At 46.4% G+C, this 23518-nt stretch overlaps 1 protein-coding gene across 1 annotated transcript in view; it reads left to right on the top strand.

The window, feature by feature from the left end:
- LOC130558763 (cilia- and flagella-associated protein 46) overlaps positions 1 to 22619 on the top strand; it is a 56703-nt gene extending 34084 nt beyond the window's left edge. The window contains exons 47-56 of the mRNA XM_057341365.1: positions 547 to 611; positions 1038 to 1190; positions 11020 to 11096; positions 11248 to 11308; positions 11412 to 11453; positions 12618 to 12723; positions 12796 to 12908; positions 19788 to 19863; positions 20355 to 20494; positions 22567 to 22619. Of these exons, the coding sequence (XP_057197348.1) occupies positions 547 to 611; positions 1038 to 1190; positions 11020 to 11096; positions 11248 to 11308; positions 11412 to 11453; positions 12618 to 12723; positions 12796 to 12908; positions 19788 to 19863; positions 20355 to 20494; positions 22567 to 22619 (886 nt within the window). The remainder of the gene's footprint in view (positions 1 to 546; positions 612 to 1037; positions 1191 to 11019; positions 11097 to 11247; positions 11309 to 11411; positions 11454 to 12617; positions 12724 to 12795; positions 12909 to 19787; positions 19864 to 20354; positions 20495 to 22566) is intronic.
- The last annotated feature ends 899 nt before the right edge of the window (positions 22620 to 23518 follow it).

Raw genomic sequence — 23518 nt, 5'->3', positions numbered from 1 at the left:
TTTCCTTTGAGAGTGTGTGTGTTTATAAGTGAAGTGTGTGTGTGTGTGTGTGTGTGTGTGTGAGTTTATAACTATAAGTGAAGTGTGTGTGTGTGTGTGTGTGTGTGTGTGCGTGCGTGCGTGTGTGTGTTGTAAGTGTGTGTGTGTTTATAAGTGAAGTGTGTGTGTTTTAAGTGTGTGTGTGTGTTTTAAGTGTGTGTGTGTGTTGTAAGTGTGTGTGTGTTTATAAGTGAAGTGTGTGTGTTTTAAGTGTGTGTGTGTGTTGTAAGTGTGTGTGTGTTTATAAGTGAAGTGTGTGTGTTTTAAGTGTGTGTGTGTGTTTTAAGTGTCGTGGTGTGTGTTGTAAGTGTGTGTGTGTTGTAAGTGTGTGTGTGTTTATAAGTGAAGTGTGTGTGTTGTAAGTGTGTGTGTGTTTATAAGTGAAGTGTGTGTGTTGTAAGTGTGTGTGTGTTTATAAGTGAAGTGTGTGTGTGTGTGTAGATGTTTTTATGAATGATGTATGTGAGGGTGTGTTGTCTCATTTCCTCTGCTCTTCTCTTATCACAGTGTGTGCTCTTCATCTGTCTCCACCGCTGCATCGGCCCGCAGCGCTCCTGATAAACCTCAGCCCGGTACGCACGCACACACACACACACACACACACACACGCACGCACACACACACGAGTGTCAGTGGTTTTAGTATTCGTCTGTAAATGATCCTCGGTCATGAGTTTATAAGATGTCTACACTGGCCAAAGGAGGATTTTCACAGGAACAGTTATGTTTGAGCTCTGCCTCACTCCCATAATGCATCTGTGATCAGTCAAAGTACTGCACATGAACTGTAAAGCTCTGAGAAGAGTTGATGTAATAGAAGCTTGTGTGTGTGTGTGTTCAGCTGCTGTTACGACACACTGTTTGATATGAAGATGAAACGTGACAACTCATATGGTGTTCATCACAACACACGATCAGTTGTAGAACGAGTTTCTATTGTCTAGATACACACACATTCAAGTTAGTTTCTGTGTGTGTTATGTGTTGTGTTGTGTGCAGAAGCGGGCGAGTGTGTGGTGATTTTAGCGGACCGGATGTTGTTGGATCTGCCGTTGGAAGCTCTGGAGGTTTTACAGTCTGATGGTGTCGTCTCGGTGTCTCGTGATTTCTCTCTGCAGGTTCTTCATGCACGTCTGCAGTCAGATGAAGCAGGTGAGAGTTTCTTCTGATGACCCGGTAGTCAAATAACCTCCAGTGAAAGCTTTCTTTATCTGAAACGAACCAAAAAATACGATCCTTCTACGACACCCGGGTTCAAAACAAACAACTCTGTTAACTGTTGTAATAATGAACATACGTACAAAATTCTGAGCGTGTGTAAATGTGTCACGGCTGGAAGAAAGTATTTCTGTGTCATCCGTGTTAATCTGGTTTTACTGGAGCACATTTTTTCACATCCTCTCAAAATCATGCTAATGAAAGTGATCTAATAAGACGCGTTCTGTCAGGATTAGCAGCCCAGTAATATAATCTCGTTACATTCACATTTACATTTTTATTTGTGTAATTGATTCATTCTGTGGACTCGCGCTTGACTCTTGCATGTAAATTGGTAAATTAAAAGCTAATGTGTTTTTTCTGGGCTGATACCTGCGGAGGGCTGTTTGGGGATTCATGAGACACACAGCAGGTGTTTACAGCTGTAGAGAGGAAGTGCTCAATGGATTCTGTACTAAATGACGAACAAATGTCTTTTACGCTGCAAAAAATGACATTCTTGCTAAGCATTTTTGTCTTGTTTTTAGTGAAAATATCTCAAACGAAATCAATAAATCAATATGCAATTACTTGAGAAAAAGGTCAAACTAAATTCAAGTTTATTTTTCAAGTACCTAATTCAAGTTTATTTTTCTCACCCCATGGACAGGTTTATTTGCTTGTTTTGACCATAAACTTACTTAATTCTTATATTATTTTTCATGAAAAGTGACCCAAGATATTTGGTCTTGTTTTTTGTCAAGTAATTGTATTTTGATTTAAGAATGTTTAGATATTTGCAAAAAAGTGTCTTTGTCTTGTTTTGTAGTTCAGTGTAAACTAGTATTTAAACGGAATGTTGTCGGTTGGACATTTAACATCAATAATAGCTCGAGTCAACACAGAATATAAAAGTCTCTAATGTCTCAAGATGGGATTTAGGTCAGATGATATGAGTATGTGTCGAGATATGGGGCAGTGATTTGAGAAATGGGTCGAGAGACAGAAGGTCATAGAGTAGATTCAATCCTCAGAGACGGCTGTAGTGCGTGCGGGCGAGCTGATTGAAACCACTTGTTTTTCATTTCATTTGTCATTTCGACAGACGTCTGTCCTCCAGAAACATCATGAAGTGTGTGGGTCATTCTCATGAAACTGAACCCGAAACACTTTTCATCAGTATTGACTCTGATGTTTTAGGCATCATAAGAAGTCACCTAAAGTTTGAAATGTATATACTGTACAATAGTTTGCTTTACTAGAAATCTGACAATATACAGTCATGAAAAAATACGTCAACAGTAATAACATTCACTAGCAAACATGATCACAGCACATTAATAGCAGTCAGAAAACAAGTGATGTCATCTGTTTTTCATAAGAAATGAAGTGTCAGCAGCAGAAATGTAGACACATGATTCTGGTTTAATAAAGAAGTGAATCATCTGTCTTCTGTTGTCCAATAATGAGTTACAGTAAAGGGCCGATAAAAGACATGTACAGGGCTGGGAAGGTTTCTTTTCAAATGTATTTCACTACACATTACAAAATACATGCTTTACAAAAGTAATCTGTAATGTATTTCATTAGATTACACAAATTGGAACACAGGACTTGACTTTCCTCTGCTTATTATCAGTTTTACAGTTTTCCCTCATTGGACATTATAGCCCACAATTCTAAGTAAAGAAGTCAGAATTATGAGTTATAAATTGACAATTGTGAGAAAAAGTCAGAACTGTGAGACAAAAAGTTGCAAATACCTAAAAATGACTTAAAGCGGCCGTAACACACACGGTTTCTGCCAATCTCATATTAATCTTGAGTACCTATAGAGCAGAATTGCATACTTCAAACTAAATACTCTTTGAAGATACGATCACATTTATAAAAGACAGATACAGCTGTACGATTATTTCCGAAAGCATACGGCGCGTGCGGGGGGGAGGATTAGGCTGAACTAAAGCACGTGCGCACCCATTGCCAACAAAACACAGACATCAGTTTCACTCACCGCATGCGGTTCATGTCCGGCATCTTTTAGCGCTGGGACGGTTCCATATATCAGTTTCAAACCATCTCCAAATTCAGCGTTATATCACCGTTTATAGAACATTCATCACCCAAATGCAGTGAACAAACAAACACCTGAACTGCTCTCTCTCTGTCTCCTGCACACAAGTGAAAGTGACGTCTGCGCAGGCTCCTTCTCTTGCTCTGCGTGCTTTTCCGGGAGAATTGTCCAATAAGGGACTAAGAAAAATTGTTACGAAACAGTTTTGTATCGCTGGGGGAGTGTATTGAGCACAGAAATACTACGTCATACGCCCAACTGGTTTTATGACAAGTTGACCACGTTAAGCATGAGAAGACCGCACGTTTAACAGTGTAAAGAAGTCATATGCATGACACACCATTGCAGCACCCCTTTAAACAAGAAACTCACAAACAACTATCACACTTATTCAGGACAGTACTAAATCATATTAGCATGCCATTTCTATGAACCCATTTTGTTTAAATTATTCAAATTTTGCATATTCGGCAAGGGGTATGAAAGTTATGAGCGTAACTGCTTTTTATAATGCTTTTGCAGATTGTCAAAGTCAGAGAATCACTGATTGCTGTTTACATTAATTGCCTGTTTATTACAGTTTACATTAATAATCCAAGTAATCACTTTTGTAATCTAAAATACTTTTCAGATGTAACTGTAACTTGATAACCACCCATTTAAAAGCAACTGTAAAGAAATAGTTACTCAAATGTTGTATTTTAAATACGTAACTAATTAACATGTGTTTCGTTACTCCCCAGCCCTGGACATGTATTAATGTCTTGGTTACGGATGTAACCTCAGTTCCCTGATGGAGGGAACGAGACGTTGTGTCGAGCCGACAGATGGGGTTTGACTTGAGAACCTATCATCTTCTGGTTATTTTGAATAGGCCAATGAAAATTGGCGAATGAAATTTGCATGCCGGACTCCACCCCGGACATCCGGGTATAAAAGGAACACGGCATGCAGCATTCATTCACCTCTTGGTCTGAGGAGCCTGAGCATCCCCCGACCACTATTGTGGGCGGCCAGCATTGTGGCAAGGAGGACACAACGTCTCGTTCCCTCCATCAGGGAACTGAGGTTACATCCGTAACCAAGACGTTCCCTTTCTGTCGGTCTCTCGACGTTGTGTCGAGCCGACAGATGGGGTTCCTATGGAAAACGTCTTGGTTACGGATGTAACCTCGGTTCCCTGATGGAGGGAACGAGACGTTGTGTCGAGCCGACAGATGGGGTTTGACTTGAGAACCTATCATCTTCTGGTTATTTTGAATAGGCCAATGAAAATTGGCGAATGAAATTTGCATGCCGGGCTCCTCCCCGGATGTCCGGGTATAAGAGGGAAGCCGGCGTGCTCATTCATTCACCTTTGGTCTGAGGAGCCTAAAGCATCCTCCCCCGACCGCTGGGGTGGGCGGCCAGTGTTGTGGCATGAGGGACACAACGTCTCGTTCCCTCCATCAGGGAACCGAGGTTACATCCGTAACCAAAACGTTCCCTTTCTGTCGGTCTCTCGACGTTGTGTCGAACCGACAGAATGGGGTTCCTATGGAAAACGCCACAGCACTGAGCCGCGTCACAATCTCTGCGGAGCGACGTTGACTGGCCTGGGCGAGTCAGACGAACACGCTAGCGCGAAATTATGACCTTCCAGTGGAGAGGAAGGGGGACCCAGAGCTTTCCACAAAAAGTTGGGAAGCCCCCTAACGCCGGCCGTCACGGGCGGAGGCCTAATTCTCTAAATGGCGAGAAGCCGCCCGGCACCGTACGGGCCACTGGGTAAGCATTATTCCCCCTGGGGGAAAAACGCTGCAGAGGCCACTACCTACCGTAGGGAGGAATTAGTGGAGACACCACATGGTCTCACCATCAGGGGAGAACTCATGGGAGGAATGTGCGGACTGCAGGAGTTAACCGCAAGGTGGGAGTCCACCTGGGGAGGTCATGGGTTGCCAAGGTGGGAACCATTCATGAGGATACATCAGACGGAACAGCCCACGGAGGGGGGGTTACCACGTCTGGAGCACTAGGTCCGGTTAGAGCTATGTGGGAGATAACTCAACTGTTCCCCGGCCTAAGGGGGCAGGGCTGCTCTGCCCAGCCTGTCCCCTGAAAGGGTGCTTAGTGATGGATGGAATGCCTGTTCTTTACCCGAGGGGAAAGAAGTGAGGCGGGATCGCCACTGCTCCCCCAGGAGGGGGAAGGGCTTCCGCAGGCGTACGCCCTACCGGCTGCCGGTCCCACACCTTGCCAGGATGCGGGCTGACACCGGTTCCGCGCGTAGGTATTAGAACCTCACGGAGTTGTTAGGCATAGCCCAACCCGCAGCTCCGCAGATGTCTGCCAGAGAGGCGCCCTGAGCCAGTGCCCATGAGGGGTGTGCCTCACCCCCACGGGCAGGGAAGAATAGAGATCTGTATGCCCTAACGAGGGCATCCCCGATCCAGAGCGCCAGCCTCTGTTTGGAGACAGCCCTCCCTTCTGCTGACCCCCGAAACAGACAAAGAGCTGCTCAGAGCTTCTGGGCTCTGCGTGCGGTCCAAGTAGAGGCGCCGTGCGCGTACTGGGCACAACACGGATAGGTTGGGTCTTCCTCCCCGGTGGGGAGCGCCTGCAGGTTCACCACCTGGTCTCTCGGGAGAGTGGTGGGAACCTCGGGCACGTAGCCGGGGCGGGGACTCAAGATAACGTGAGAATCCCGGCCCCGAGTTCTAGGCAATCTGTGGACACGGAGGGTGCTTGTAGATCCCCAACCCTCTTGGAGGTGAGAGCCCTGCGGAAAGCCGTCTTTATCAAGACTGAGAAAGAGCGGCAATCCCGAGAGGCTCGAAGGAGGCGGGGCCTCTTGAGGCCCGCCACCTAGGTCGCAAGAGGGTACGGAGCGCGGGTAAGGTGGTCACCCTCTCGCGCCCCTTAGGAACCTAATGACCAGGTCGTGCTGTCCCAGAGGCACCCAGCACTTGGGTCATGATGAGCGGCCGTAGCGGCTACATACATTCCCAGTGTGGAGGGGGAGAGGTTACTCCCCCGTCTCTCTTGAGGACGGGACAGCTCGTACCCGACCGAGCAACTCCGCGGGTCTTCTCACCGAGAGGAGCACCAGGACAAGAAGAGGCGCCACCTATGGGCGTATAACCGCCTAGTGGCCGAAGCCCTAGCCTGAGTGACGTCCCAACCGGACCGGGGGTGGGTCACTCAGGATCTCCTCGTCCCGTCCAGACATGGAGACCAGGTTTTTCCTGGAATGCCGTAACGTGCCCCTTCCCCTGGGGAAGCTGTTCGCCAGGGGGAGCGGCCAGGGGGGAGTTGTTGTCAGAGCCTCAGCTCCGAGAACCAAGTCCTGGTTAGGCCAAAGGGGCATAACTAGTACCACTTGATGCTCCTCTTCCCTGGCCTTGCACAGGCCCTGTGCAATGAGGCTCACTGGGGGGAAGCGTACTTCCGCTTGTCCCGCGGCCAGCTGTGCGCAAGGGCATCCGTGCCGAGGGTACCTCGGACAGGGAGTACCAAAGTGGACAATGGGTGGAGTCCGGGGAGGCAACAGGAGCACCTGTGCCTGGCCAAACTGCCCCCAAATGAGCCGGCTGCGCAGGAAGGGAGTCGCCACTCTCCGCGAGGCGTCAACTGACGAGAGAGCGCATCGGCTGTCTGGTTCAGGACGCCTGGGATGTGTGTGTCTCGCAGGGAGCTGATCACCTGCTGACTCCAGAGGAGGAGGCGTCGGGCGAGTCGTGTTAGCTGCCGTGAGCAAATGCCACCCTGACGATTGATATACGCCACGGCAGCTGTGCTGTCCGACCGGACCAGCACGTGCCTGCCCTGCACGAGAGGTTGTAGCCTCCTCAGTGCAAGTAGCACAGCCAACAACTCTAGGCAGTTGATATGCCAACGCAGGCGGGGGCCCGTCCATCGCCCCGACACTGCGTGCCCGTTGCACACGGCACCCCCCCAACCCTGCAGGGAGGCATCCGTTGTCACTACGACGTGCCTTGACACCTGCCCTAGGGGGACTCCTGTCCACAAAAAGGTAATAAAAGACCAGGGGGTCAGGGTGCGTCGGCAGACAGGCGTGATGACCATACGCCTGTTGCCGGTGTGCCACGCTCTCCAAGGAACCCGACTCTGTAGCCAGTGTTGGAGCGGTCGCATGTGCATCAACCCAAGGGGGACCACCCCCACCGAGGATGCCATGTATCCCAGGAGCCTTTGAAATTGTATCAGGGGGACCGCTGACTGCCTGAGAACCTTCAGGCAGTTCAACACTGACTGGGCGCGCTCTGTAGTCAGTCGCGCTGTCATGGAGACCGAGTCGAGTTCCGCTCTGCACGGGGGAGAGCTTGCTCTTTTCCCAGTTGACCTGTAGCCCCAACCGATCTAGGTGCCGGAGCACCAGGTCCCTGTGGGTACACAACAGTTCTCGCGAGTGTGCCAAAATGAGCCAGTCGTCAAGATAGTTCAGTACCCGCACACCTCTTTTCCTTTTCACGATCTTCGTGAAGACACGTGGAGACAGGGACAGACTGAAGGGGAGGACCCTGTACTGATATGCCCTCCCCTCGAAAGCGAAATGTAGGAACGGCCGATGTCGAGGGAGGATCGAGACATGAAAGTACGCGTCCTTCAGGTCGATTGGCATGAACCAGTCCTGACATCTGACAGACGTCAGGATGCGCTTCTGCGTGATCCTCCTGAACGGCAGCTTGTGTAGGTGCTTGTTCAGGGCACGCAGGTCTAGGATGGGGCGCAGCCCCCCGCCTTTCTTGGGGCAATGAAGTATGGGCTGTAAAACCCATTGAACATCTCGGCTGGTAGGACGGGCTCGATCGCTCCCTTCGCCAGAAGGGTGGCAACCTCGGCCCAAAGTACGGGCACATCCCCACCTCTGACTGAGGTAGAGAGGATGCCCTGAAACTTGGGAGGGCGTCTGGCGAACTGGATTGCGTAGCCGAGACGGATCGTCCTCCCTAGCCATCCTGACGGCCTGGGAAGCTGCCAAGCTCCCAGGAACCGAGACAGGGGGACTAGGGCTTTGATCTGCTTCATCGCCCCCGCGGGGGGTGGTTCGATGCCCAGAAATACGGATCCCTTGCCGTGGGAGGGCCAGGAGATCGGCTCTGCTGTTTTTCCTGCCTGGCGATTGCGCAGCTCAACGCACTGTCTGACTGAGAGTGCTGAGGGCTGGTGTTTATACTCAACGTTGTGCTTCGCCATGGCGCAACGTCGAGTTGCCGTCCACCGTCGTGCTGAGGGTGGGAGCGGCTGTAATGACCCAGAGAGAGAGGAAACTCTTTTAGAGTAAGTGGGCGCTAGCCTCCCGGAGGGGGCCAGAGGTGGTGAGTCGGGGCAGGAACCGTCCCTCTCTGATTCCCCAGCGATGGAGTGGCTGGGGTCGGGCCCGATGGTATTCTCGATCTCCCTGGGGTCTTCCCATGAGGGCCGCTTTCGCCGCGGCTGCTGATGGGGCGATGGTCTCCTCTTATATGTCTCTTCCGGGGGGACCGCCTGAGTGGGGGCTGCTGGGAAGCAGACGTTGCACGGGACTGGACGGCCGAGGGTGGCCGAGTCGTGGCGGGGGAGGATATGCTTGATATCCTCTCTCTGCTTCTTTACTGTCAAGAACTGCGGCTCGACAGTATCTCCAAACAGCCCCCCCCCCTTGCGAGATGGGTGCATCGAGAAAGTGGACCTTCTCGGCGTTACTCATCTGTGCAAGGTTTGGCCAGAGGTGTCTCTCATGGACCACAAGTGTGGACATCGCCCGACCCAGGGCCCGCGCGGTCACCTTGGTCGCCCTTAGAGCGAGGTCGGTGGCGGCGCGGAGTTCCTGCATAAGCGCTGGGTCGGTCTTACCCTCGTGGAGCTCTCTCAACGCCTTGGCCTGGCAGGAGCCATAGTGCGGAGAGAGGAGGCAGCTTGGTCCGCCGCAATGTAAGCTCTCGACACCAGAGATGCCGAGACCCCACATGCTTTGGACGGGAGTCTAGGTCGAGCCCCCCAGATGGCCGCCGCCTGCGGGCACGAGTGCACCGCGGCGGCACACTCCACCTGGGGGACATTGACATATCCTCTAGCTGCCTCACCCTCGTGGGAAGAGAGGGTGACAGAACTTTGTTTGACGTGAACGTGCCGGAAAGGGGGCGTTCCAGGTCTTACTAAGTTCCTCATGCACTTCCGGTAAACACGGCACTGGGGGCGGGCGCGGCTTGGAGCCGCGCTCAACCCCGAGGCGCCATGTAGCCAGCCGCGAGCGCTGGGAGAGGCAGTGCGGGCACTGCCATCCAACGCTCAGTAAATATACTGTAAGCGTTTAGCCATTACGCCACCCGCAGCTGGAATCTGCTTCCAGACGACATCAGATGTTCACCAACAGTAGCTACTTTTAAATCCAGATTAAAAACACACCTGTTTAGCTGTGCATTTACAACCCGGGCACTGTGTTGGTTTACATCAACTGCACTTCTATTTCTTTCTATTTCTATTTTTCTTTTGCTCTTATTCTTTTTATATACACACTCACATTTTTAATGAATTTTATTGCTGTTTTGTCTCTCAAAATCTAAACTTGTATTTGTGATCTTAAATCATTTGCATTTTAAAGATACGTCGTATTTCTCTTTGTCAATCATTTTATGTAAAGCACTTTGAATTGCCCTTGTGTATGAAATGTGCTATATAAATAAACTTGCCTTGCCTTGTAAATAAACGTAAATAAATGTTAATGCTTGTAGAGAAAACAATAGAACAAACAGAGAGTTTTTCATCTGAGACTGTTGTTCATGTGATTTAGACATTCATAGTTTATCATTATGTCAGGAAGACAAATGACCAGCCCATAATACACACCATACAAACATTTGTTATTTTAATCCCTATTTTGCATTAAAAACATATTAAATAAGATCACACTGAGAAAATTCACTGGGTTCGTCGTGTTTTAACAAATGCTTTCTTCTCTTTGCTGTTTATATAAACAACATAACACTGTATACAGTCAAAGCACTTTATTCTTTTATTTGATGTTTTCATGATAGCAGGAGTTTTTAGTGGACGTGTATTACTTTATTCTTTTTTCCACCGTCATCAGGGGCCACGAGCTGCTGAAACCTTTAGAAAGATTTCTGTTGTAGAGACATATTCAGTATATTTAATTATCAATCATTTGCTAATGACTGTAGATTAGCCACCAGCATAGATCCATTTTAACTACAAATTATGTACCAAAAAAGTTGATAATTAAATATTTAAATCAATAAAACCGTTCATCACTGGGAGGCAATATAATATGAGAAGTCCAAAGTTTCCACAGTATTCCTAAACAAAAGGCTTTTGTTTTGCATGTTAGAATTCATTCATTGATTTCGAAACTTCAGAAACGTCACGACATCAAAGTCTTGACATACAGACATTCGCAGATTCATTGCAAATGAGTTTTTCAGATTTTCTGCTCACTAAACATTTTAATATGTGGCGATTGAAGTGATCATGCACACTAAGTTTTTTTCTGTAATTATAAATGTGATTTTTGCAGTAAACACATTCAGCATAATGTGTTTACGTGACTTTTGCTGGAGGCGGGCGTGAAATGCACATTATTAAAGTCCAAACAAACTCACTCATTGATCAGAAATGTCGCCAGAGTTTGGCGCTGCCCGTTATTACGCGCACACACGCGCCGCTCAGATGCTCATTTCTTGTTTGCTTTCTCTTTCCTGTCGCTTACAGTTGAAAGTGACAATAAAAAGGAAGTTAAAGGTGGCCGAGGAGTCAAGGGACGAGATCAAAGTAAAGACATCAAAGCGGTGAGTCTCCTAAATGAATCTGTCCACTGCTGATAGACGCGCAATATTACCTCATTACCTCTCTCTCTCTCTCGATGATGTGTTTATGTGCCCATCATTCCTAACCTCTCTCTTACAGAAACTAAAGTCACCTTTATCAATTTCTCTGCAGGTGCCAGTCAATCGAGTCCTGCCCCCCCACACCATCCCTGTGGACACGCACCGCTTCAAATGTATCCCATCACCTCAAGACGTCTTCACATAAGCTGATAATGCAGTTGTTTGTAATAGTTTGTCTTTCTGTTGGAGAAATGTTTTCTTAACACAAACTTCAAGATGTAGTTACCGCCCAGCTGGAAGATGATGGAAAACAGACGGGTGAGTTTGACTTTATCATCAAACTGATTTCATAACCCATGAACTTTTGTGTTAGGTCACATGTCTGAGGTAAACAGGACGAGTTCAAATCTCCCCCCCCCACATTTCCTGCCGGTACCGAGATTTGAACTCGGGGCCTTCAGGTTACAAATCTGACTCTTTGACCTTTAAGCGCCAACTGCCCGTAATGTATGTGCTCATATTGAAACACAACTGCATTCACTACATAAGAATCGGCTAAAGGCTGGAATACACTACAAGACTTTTGCTCAGATTTTCAGTCCGGACTCATTACAGAAAGTCTGCAGATTTTATCGCATAGTGTGTGATGCCCTGTTTTTCTCTGCAAACTTTTAAAATGTCTGCAAGTGTGTCAAGATTTTAAAGTCTTGTAGTGTATTCCAGCCTTAACACAAGACAAAGACATTAGTTTAAAAACCCATGTATACATATAAAAACACAAAGAAACACATTCTCACCTGTGGAAGGTTTTCTCATTTCTTCAGAAAACTGAAGTCTTGGTGGTTTTATTGTGATATCTTAGACTTTTTATATTTTTAAAGTTGACCATTCCAAGATGGATCAATGTGTATGTTGTGGTTGAATGTGGCATCTACATATGCACTGGGTAAAAGCATGAGGACTTAATGACATCAGATAAAAAGAAAAATCACTGTTGCTGAAGATTACAATAATGTAATTCTGCTAAAACACGCACAATATAATCAGGTACATTTGTGTTGCATCAAAGCGTAATGTACAATACAATTATTAATTACACAAAGTACATTGCATACATCATTTTTACATATTTGTATTATCTATTAAATAATAATCTATCAATTTAATCACACAAAAAAGTATTTAGTAAGTATTTCATAATAAGTATTTTATGTTTAATTAAATTAATTGTCAGCTGGATATTTTTTGAGAGGCTCTGGAGGAGCAATTTAAAAAACTTTTATTTTCATTTTGATATAAATCTCTTTTATTTTCATCTTGAAATAAATCTGTTTCATTTCAATGAATCTAAAAGCCATAAAATCACATTTAGAACACAAACTGAATTGTGGAGCTAAAGTTTATTTATTCAGGAATTCATTCTGCGAGACTTTTACTGACACATAAAAGTCTGGTCTGATCATTGAATTCGTCTGTATACAGAGAGGATGAGCCCGACAGAGAACATGAGAGCCATCCTCGACTCATACACACCTCACTTTACATCTCTGTGGAACGGTTTCATCTGTGACCCCGATCACACACCCAGGTCAGAGGTCATGAAGAGCCGTGGATGAGATCTTTCAGAATGTTTGATGTTTGAATGATGTTGGTCTGTCAGTCTTACAGATCTGGAGAAGCTGTTGAGTTCCTGCGGTGCTTTAATCTACTGTGGGACAGAAAACGTCTTCTCTTGTGTCCCAGCAGACCGACTGGCCGCTCTCAACATGTCCGGTATTAAAACTCTTTCTCACTCACATTCACACACAGTCACTGTCATGATTGATTTTAAAGCCGTCATCTGTCATCGACACATCATACAGAAGGATAACAAGAACTTCTCTCACAGCGTGACATCTAAAGTCCAAACAAAACAAAAAACTACATCTGTGTTTTAGCTGACAAACCTGTGTCACGTCTTCAGGTCATTTCCGATATCAAATCTTAAGAACCAAAACCAGTTGAGAACTGCAGAACTGTGGGACTTTCAAACCTCTTGCTTATCTATATTCAGTATATATTTTATATCAGTGACAAAATGACCAACTATGACATAATGAAGAAACACAAAGAACAAGATAATCAAATATATTCATCAAGGTGTGCCTTTACACAAAGTTTGTTCTCAAAACTCGTGTTGTCATGATCTGTGTTTGTAGTGGTTTTATAAAAATAAGTGTGTATTTTTTCTGATATTTCTCTATCAAGAGATGTCGGGGCTTTGACGCACACACATGTCTGGTTAGAGATGTTAAACACTCTTTCATGTGGCTGAAACACTCGTCCGGTCAGAGAAATGGTGTTCGACTTCAGATCCATATGATTTATTGATCTCGGCCTTCAGAGGGAAATTATTCTTATGGTGAATTAAACAGAGCTTTGAGGGTTCTCTTTCATCATCTCGTGTTCGAGATCCACCTATGGGAGGGAAGGGCATCCGTACCTGACCTCTGCAGAAGCATCCAATTGCACCAAGTCTGGCTAGACAGACAGAAGCGCGCAGCCAATGCCAGGTAAGGCCCCACCTCCTCACCTGAGAGCATATACGGTCTGCCTGCGCTGCTGTTCTTCAGTTGTCATTCGCTTCTCGCGATCTCTGCTGTAACACAGTTCGGTTGGATTTTCGCTGTTCACTGTGTGTCTTCAGCAGAACATATCGTCAGATCAGCCTCCGCCAGACGTGACAGTCGTCTATTCAGCCAGGTTAGCTGTGTTTTTCGCATCCTGAGCCGCCCACGCTCGTGCTCTTTCTTCACCTGCTCCCCCTTTACTTTCCACGGCTGCCCGCCACGGAATTTAACACGTTTTTCGCCTGTATGTCGCTCTCTAAATCTGCCACTGCTCCCGGGAACAGCTCATCACGGGCCTGCCCCGCCGCGTGCGGGGCTCTCATCGCTGCCAAGGACTCTCACGAGTTCTGCGTGGTCTGCTTGGGCCACAAGCATGCAGAAAGGCTTTAGAGAACCCGGAGCATTGCAGCCATCGCCTTGTGCTGCCGACAAAGCTCCTGCGGCGTCGACTCAAAGTTGCCACTGCCCAGTGTATCAAGCTCGACCTTTCTGACTAGGATGGGGGACACGGTGACAGTGACGCGCCTCTGGGGGCCTCCCGGGGCACGACAACACTTAATTGGGCTGACCCGCCTAATCCTGCACTCCCCGAAGAGGATATCTTCGCCGGCAACCTCCTGTTCGCCAATGACCCGGCTGGTTCCGGCGATGAAGACGACACAGGCCTTCTTGGGCTCTCAGAGGACTCTCTGGTGTTCCCCAGGTTAACCCCCCGCGGCCTTATCCCAGTCTATCCTCCTGGACGTGTGCGAACAAGCGGCCGCTCGCCTTGACATTGTGTGGCCGGCTCTGCAGAGCGCCACCGACCAGGAGAGGGATGTGTATGATGGGAAAGTGCTGGGACCCCTCCCGGCCCGAGGAAACAACTCTTCCCCGTCCTGCCAGCGTGCGGGAAGCACGTGAGGCACTACTGGAGCGACCCGCTGAACCTCAAACACGGTCTCGCGGGTCTGGAGGTGAAAGACATGGCGGCTCCCGGCTTGGGTGATCCCCCGCTGTCGAGCCATCGATCGCCAGACATCTCAACCCCGTCCAGGGCGGACTGCTCGCCCCCCCAAAGCCGGACTTGCCTGGCAAAATGATCCGTTTTTCTGCCTCTGTTCATCAGGCCGCTTATAAATCCTCGGCCTTGGCTGTCAGGGCTCTTAATGTTTCATCCCTGCTTTCTGCTTACCAGGCGGAAATTTTGGAGGATTTGGGGCAGCAGCTGGACAAAGGATCTCCCTTGCCAACTTTGTGGAAGGAGATCCTTACGGTCAACAACCTCGTCCTCCGCAATGCGTTGCTGGCCAAACTTGCAGGTGCTCCATGGTGTTTTCTGTAGTGGGGGAGCGCGCTCTGTGGCTGAACCTGTCGGGACTCCCTGACAGTGAGAAGAGGCACATTGCGCGCACTCCGGTCGTGCCTGGCCAGGCTCTCTTCGGTCCCGCCGTGGCTTCCACGGCAGAGTAACCCACCCTCTGCTAAACCCTGGGGAAGACCGTCTCCCGCCGCGGCCTCGACCAGGAAACCCCCCAACCCCTACCGACTTGAAATGCAAGCGGCCGGCCTGATGTCCGACCATTGGGGGCGCAGAGTCCTCATTCGTGAGACATAAGCTCATCAGACTCTCTTTCTGTCCCAGAGCCCCTGTCCCCCCTCAGAGGTTTCCTAGCCCGTGCGTTCAGTGGATGCTGTGTTCTTTCTCTCCACATTCAGGGGGTCGGTTGCGAGGAAATGTGCTCAAGCAGTGTCACCACACAGCACACACATTGTTCCCCTCACCCAACTAATAAAGGCTTCAGCCCCGGTATTCCCCAACACAAAAAAAACACAATAAAACAAAGAATCTATTGAATTGGTCTCATGGAGAGTACGTCTCTCTGCAGAGAGAAAACCTCTTTCTAAATCCATGCATGTCGCCCCTAGTCTGTCCATTAGATGGCGCCATTGCATTGCAAAAGAGCCAATGGAGCGTATGCAAGGATTTCGGCTCTTCACCGGCCCTGGTGGGGACTCTCGCGAATTGCGAGTCAGCCTGGCAGACTGTTGCGCCTCCGGAGTGGGTGATGCGAACAATTATGCAGGGTTACAGACTTCAGTTTGTAATGAAACCCCCGCTTTTCAACGGCGTTCTGTCTTCTCACATGGAGGAGAGCTCCGCTCACATTCTGAAAGAAGAAATCTCTTCTCTCTTAATGAAGGGAGCAATTCAGGTGGTGCCTCCCAGCCTGATAAATCAAGGGTTTTATTCCCGTTATTTCCTGGTCCCAAAGAAGGACGGCTCTCTCCGCCTCATCTTGGACCTCTGAGTGTTGAACAAACATTTGAGGAAATAGAATTTCAGAATGTTAAACCACGGCACTCTGGCCCGCACCATAAAGCAGAATGACTGGTTCACATCGGTCAATCTTAAGGATGCTTTTTTCCACATAAGCATTTTTCCTCCACACAGGAAGTTTCTTTGTTTCGCCTATCTAGGCATATGTTAAGAATTCACCGTTCTTCCTTTCGGGCTCTCACTCAGCCCTTGGACTTTTTGTCTGTGTGCATAGGCGGGCTTGGCTCCCCTGAGAATGTCAGGTCTGCGGATTTTGACATACATGGATGATTGGCTCAGCGTGGCCGAATCGGAAGAGAAAGTGCCTCGGGACACCTGCAGTTTGCTTACACCCATCACATCTCTCAGGTTCAGGGTGAATGTGAACAAAAGCAATTTTACACCCAGTCAGACTGTGATTTTCCTGGGCTTGGAGCTAAGCTCGGTCTCCATGCGAGCGCGTCTCTCCCAGGAGCGCGTTCTCCCTCTAATGAGCTGTGTATCGCAGTTCAGAGAGGGGGCGAGAGTGCAGTTTCGCACATGCCTCAGATTGCAGGGTCTTATGGCTTCAGCTATCCAGGTTTTGCCTCTGGGACTCCTGAGAGCATTCATGAAGAACCGATACTTTCCGATACCGAAATATTCAGCCCGATACGCGATCTCGGAGGCTCTGTAGCAGTGACGCGGGCCTGCACGGCAGCTCTTCGCCACTGGAGGGACACAGACTTTTATGCACAGGGAACCCGTTTGGGAATGGTAGTGATGCGGAAAGTCGTGACGACAGATGTGTCCCTAACAGGCTGGGGTGCAACCCAGGAGGGCAGAGTGTTGAACGGTTTGTGGCCAAGCAGACTACATTCAGCGCACATAAATTATTTAGAGCTCCTGACCATATGGAAAGCTCTGAATTATTTTCTGCCTCACCTGCAGGGACATCATGTGCTCGTACACTGCGACAATACCACAGCAGTGGCATATATTAATCGCCAGGGTGGTTTACGCTCACAGAAACTTCACGCTCTAGCTTACAAGCATTTGCTGTGGAGCGGGCGGTTTTTCTTGTCGTTACGCGCGACTGATGTTCCAGGCATCCTGAACAGAGTTGCAGACCTTCTATCGAGGGGGAACCCACTCTACAGAGATTGGCGGGGAAAATGCCAGGGCTGTTTCTACACGGTCCTTATATGGTTGTAAGTGGCAAGTGTTTGGAGGGTGGTGTGATGGGCGCGGTCTCACATCATATCAGTGCTCAGTTCCTGATATTTTGTCTTTTTACAGGACCGTATGGATAAAGGCAGGTCTTTTTAAACAATTAAGGACTACCTGGCAGCTATTTCTGCCTGTCATGTGGGCTTTGAGGGCTCAACAGTCGGGCAGCATTCTTTAATCTGCAGATTTATGAAGGGTGACCATCGCTCCTTGCCCGTCATCAGGAGAACCGTCCCTGAATGGAACCTCTCCTTGGTGCTGGAGGCCTTGTCTCAATATCCTTTTGAGCCTCTGGGAGGTATTTCCTTGAAGCTGTTGTCCTTCAAGACGGCTTTGCTCTTGGGGTTGGCATCAGCCAAACGTGTCAGTGAGCTACTCTCAGTATGCACTCTCAGTACATCCTTTGTGCACTAAATTCTCTCTGAGTGGAGAGAAGGTTTTTCTTAAGCCTAACCCGGCTTTTGTGCCTAAGTGTTTCCCTGCGTTTACTTCGGAGGTGTTGGAGCTGTCCACTTTTCACCCTCCGCCTTTTTCCTCTGCAGAGAATCAGAGGCTACATGCTCTGTGTCCTGTTCGTGCATTACAGGCATATATGTCCAGGACCAGTGTTTTCTGGAAGAGCGACCAGCTCTTTATTTCATGGGCACCCCCTCACAACAGGAGTCTTATATGTCCCATCTGGGAAAACCCATCACATGGTGAAATTGCACATATGACAGGTTTTGAATTCATATGAAAGCTGGTTTTTCCAAGTTTTTACAGCGTGAACATGAATTAACCATGCGACTGTACAATGTGACTGATTAATAAATGAAGTGTATCATCAATCATAAATTAAAAAAGAAATGTCTTGCATATATTTTTACCTAGGTGAAGAGGATCACTCAGTCGCTTTGTGTCAAACTCAAATGCAGTTAACGTTAATGTTACGGGGTTCTTGGCCAGCGAATGTGTGCAACTGTGCATTTCGTCCGTCATCATTAAAAGATGAAATGCTACTGTGTGAAAAAGCTAAAAGTGCAGGCAAATGCGATCCCTCTCCAGTCCCAAATTCTCAGACCTCGAATACATAAAAATGAACATTTTAGAAATAATGTTTCTTGCGTTAAGAAAACGCTGTACTTGTTCAAACAACAATAACTTTATTTAACGACAACTTTACCCTTGAAAGACGTTCAGCTGCTGGGGGTGGAGCCACGAGGTTTTACTGACAGTTTGAGCGTATCCAACAAGATTTAGTCACAAGCTCTTTTTAACCTTTCATTGGCTAAATATTTGTAAAACAGGCAGACTGACATAAAGGGTGACCAATAGCATTGATTTATTGAAAACAGAGCCATTGAGAGAGAGAGTTCTGTCCAAAACGCTGGAGTGTCGTGTGATTCATGGAGCCTTCAGATAGTTCCAGGAAGTTATGTTTTCTCTTGAAATGCTTTACTTCTTTCATTTCTTATTCATTAAATGGCTTTCGTCTTTAAATGGGTTAGAAGTTTACCTCAGTTGGTCTGTTTAGTCGCAGCTCCATATGCATTACTAGTATCTTCTGGGAACTATTGAGAGCCTCCATTGCTGTGAAAAAAACTGTTGTTGAGTCAACGGAGTTGACACGACTCTCTCTATCAATGGCTCTGATTGAAAAACCACCATCATAAAAGGGCACTTCAGAGTGTAAAGTCATGCGCTCTGCACAGGTTGAGCCCAGTCTGTGCACGTGCCTGTACACACAAACACACACACACACACACCCACACACACACACACACATACTTAAGACACACCAAAACATTAGTGAAGTAACTTCAAACTCTTCTTTAATGCAAAAAACTGTAATCTGAACAAACGAGTTTACAAGTTTGGTCAGTCTTTTCCACTATACACAAAACTACTTAACTTTCAGTTTTTTTACAGCGTACACTAACCCTCACCTTCATATTAGCATACACCTGTCTGATTTCCTGAATGTACAAACTGCTCTCTTCATAACAGCTCCAAAAACAACAGGAAGAGGAAAATAAAGCCATGAGAACATTTGTCTGAATGTGCAGCATCAGCGTGTCTGTTCAGTTCAGACAGGTTCACTCGTTCTAATGGTTTCTGTGTTCTGTTGTGTACAGTCCTCACGCAGACCCTGAAGGTCTTCACATGAAACCGCTCTGTGTTGATTATCATCATCTTCACCTGACATGAAACTCCACATGTACATGTAGATCAGTAAACATATACCTGTATTTTTCCCCGTAAACCCACACATCTCCATCAGTCACATGTCAGATATGACACACATCATTGTGTCGTCCACAGACGTCTCTCTGAACTCATGAGTGGGATTCAATCTGCTTTTATGATGACAGTTCCTATTCAGTAAATAAAGCAGTAATTCATAAAAATGAGACATTTTCCACTGTTGTTATGAAATTAAATGGTTTTTAGAATTCAAAAATAACAGGAAGTTCATCACACGCTGATGTCAGCTCAATACATCTTTTCATAAATTCATAATGCTGGTGATTTTCATTCTTCTGTGTTTTCCCGCAGGCTGTCAGATGGTTTTTCTCTTTGATTGTGGACAGAACAGAGCCGGTGTGCGGCATCCGTCCACACAGGACATGAGGTGAAACAAACACAAACTCTTGTGTCTTCTCTACACTCACTTCAAAGTGCACTCATTTTCATTCACTTCTTCTTGATTGATGTATTGATGGATGAAAGGGACTGTTCAACCAAAAATAAAAATTCCCTCATCATTTATTCTCCTCCTGTGTTTGTAAATCTGTGTGCAAGTCTTCCTTCAGTGGAACACAACACAAGATATTTTGAGAAATGTCTCAGTGGTTTTGTGTTCATACAATGGAAGTCACTGGAGTTCAGTGTTGTTTGATGATCAACATTCTTCAAAATATCTTCTGTTGTGTTCTGAAGACGAAAGAAACTCATTCAGGTTTGACATGAGGATGAATAAATGATGAAAGAAGTCTCATGTAAATATGAAAGTTGTACTTTCAAACATGTGCACAGATAAAAAGTTGCATCTCACGAAACATGTGTGTGTGTGTGTGCGTGCGTGCGTGCGTGCGTGCGTGCATGCGTGCGTGTATTGTGCAGTGACTCTGTGAGGTCCAGGTTTGAAGGTTCTGTTGGGTCAGCGTCTCTCTTCACTCTCATTGGTTGTCATTCTGTTCTGCTCAATCAGTGGAGCTGCAACGCTGCAGTCAACCTGCAAAACATGCGCTCGCTTCTGGACAGTGAGTCAATCACACACTTTTGTTTTAATCTCTGAACATTTACAGTTTTTTACGATTGCTTACAGTTTTTTACGATTGCTTAAGCACAATTTTGAAAACAGGGTCCGGTTTGTCAAAACACTACACACAATTAACACAACCCTACACCAAAGTAGCACAACACTTCAGATCATTTGCAAAATGGAACACTTGTCAAAACTATCCACAACTTTTTAAAACCATATTTTGTTACCATACGAAACACACATTTCATGTGACTTTAATCTTTTTGAACCAGTTACACACTGCTGTTGCTAACCTAAAACACTTTTAGCAAGTCTCATTCTCAGTGATTAGAGTACTGTAAATGTACCTGAGCCTGGGGCTGGAGATCGTAAACCTTCCACCGCCATGCAGAGAAAAACTCTTCGATAGGGTTTAGAAACGGAGAGTATGGTGGAAGGTATAGTACGGTCAACTGTGGATGGTGTTGAAACCAGTTCTGGACCAAAGCAGAGCGGTGGAATGACACATTGTCCCAGATGACAGAGTATTGTATCTGGTGCATTTCATTACCTGCTGTGACGATGTGGTGCAATCGGTCCAAAAATGCGAGAATGTGAGGTGTGTTGTAAGGGCCCATTTTGGCATGACGGAGGAGAACCCCATGCTGTGAAATGGCAGCGCAAAGGGTGATGTTACCCCCACGTTGCCCTGGGACATTGATTATAGCCCTGTGGCCAATGATATTTCTGCCTCATCAATATATATATATGAATTCATGCACGATTTCCTCAGCATCCATCTGCAAAACTCTCTGAAATACAGTGAAAGACAACATTGTGTAGTTCAGGATAGGTCTACTATATTACAGTCAATGTAAAAAAGTAATGTGTGGAGTATGCAACATCACAGTGCTAAAGTGAAAAATACAAACCTCCACATACTCATGCCGCAGCCGTTTGACCCTCTCTGAATTCCGCTCAAAAGGCTCTCGATAAAGTTGTTTCATTTGAACCTGATGTCTTTTCAGGATGCGTGCCAGTGTTGACAGAGACCTGATGCACATTATTGAAAATGGCATGGTCACGATAATGTTTGCTTGTAGTTCTCTGAGCCTAATAGCATTATTGGCCAAAACCATGTTTATTATCTCTCTCTCTTGTTCTTGCGTGAATATGGGCCCCCGTCCTCCTTGTCGTTCCCGACCCTCAATCCTATGTAGAGAATAATACATGTAACTTACTGTTCAATGTCACAGGAAGGGGTATCACAAGTGCTGATATGGTGCATACAATAAGCGGCTGATTACTGTAACTGTAGACAGATCTTCTTTTACCTGTTTTCCTGTCGAAAAGTCCTTATGACAGATGCCACTGTATATCTGCTAAGGTTTGGCTGAACTCTCAGTCCAGCCTCCCTCAGCGTCAATCCGTGGTTCACAACATGGTCCACTAGTGTTGCACGAATGTCATTTGATAAGTTTGGTCCTCTTCTTCTTTGTGCACGTTCTCCTCCTGCTTCAGGTCTCCCTCGGCCTCGGCCTCTTCCTCTGCCTCCTTCTCCTCCTCTGTGTACTCGTCCTCTCACCCTCACTCTTCTTCTGACTCATTCCATTTTGGTTGAAGGCAGGTGAACCTAACTGCTGCATTTTTATAGTGCTTAAACCTGATTGGTGTGTCTACAATTTAGCAATCATGTGTTTGTGCACCTGATGTCTGTGTTTAACAGATTGGCTCATAGGTGTGGTAATTTGACAGTTGTGCTTTGGAATTGCAAGGAAGATGACATCATGATATAACTTCTGTGTCTGATGTATACAAGTGTGTTTAGTGTTTTGAAATCACTGTGTGTGAATGTTTTGCAAATAGTGTGAAGCTGACAATGTGCTTATAGTTGTGCAAATCTAGCCTTGTGTTTTGCTCCTTAGTGTAAGGTTTTGCTAATTGTGGGAAAAGTTTAATTTTATGTGCTGTAACAATCGTAAAAAAACTGTAAAACATGTTCAAAACACCACTGTTCATTCATATGTAGACTCTTAATCACTAAACAAACAAGATGAAGATGAAGTGATTCATGGATGTTCTGTGCAGATCTTCTCAGAAAAGGTTTGACATCCGTCTGTCCAGGCTGTTCATTGTTATGAGTCATGTAGAGAAAGTCAAAGAATGCCAGTGGAAAGCCATAGTCAACAGGGGTGGGTGTGTGTGTGTGTGTGTGTGTGTGTGTGTGTGTGTGTGTGTGTGTGTGTGTGTGTGTGTGTGTGTGTGTGTGTGTGTGTGTGTGTGTGTGTGTGTGTGTGTGTGCGTGTGTGTGCGCGTGTGTGCGTGCGTGCGTGTGTGCGTGTGTGTGCGCGTGTGTGCATTCGTGTGTGTGTGTGTGTTTTCACTTCTTTCATTTGTGTTGTGTGTGCAGTATTTGGTATTTGTTTATGCAGTCTAATAAAGCTGAATGATAGAAATGTTTGTCTTTGTTTTATCACAGCGAGTGAGATTACAGCTGATGTTTCGTCTGAAGATTTCACCCAGAAACGCGAAACTCTGAGCGCTTCTGCTTCAAACTTCATTATTTATGGACTTCACAATTTAATGGTTTCATAAATCTGACATCTGCAGAGTTGTTCAATGTAGACCTTTTTAATAGCTAAAGGTCATTGAGTATTACATTCTAAACAATGCTAAGATGACTGAAATAAAACTCATGAAAGTTTGAAAGAGTTTCTGCTGTTTATTCGTCATCTCTGTGCTTTAATGTCTCGGGCAATGAGAAAATGACTGAGTCTGTACTGAACCTGAGAAGAATCAACACAGTCACACAATATCACATCAGAATCTGTGTTATCACAGCAATGAATAATCACATTTAAATAGTGTGTGCGCGTGTTAATGCAACACAGTTGAACTGAACTGAGACCAGATGAAGTGACACCGGATACAACTTCAGGTTTAAAAATCAAATGAATTCAAGCCGTTAATTCTTCTAGGTTTATGAAAAAATTATTTCGTATTTCAGCGCAATAATCCAGCGGAGCAGACGTTCATTATT

This window comes from Triplophysa rosa, linkage group LG9 (assembly GCF_024868665.1).
Source record: "Triplophysa rosa linkage group LG9, Trosa_1v2, whole genome shotgun sequence".
Classification (NCBI taxonomy): Eukaryota; Metazoa; Chordata; class Actinopteri; order Cypriniformes; family Nemacheilidae; genus Triplophysa; species Triplophysa rosa.
This window is presented reverse-complemented; position numbering and strand designations above follow the sequence as displayed.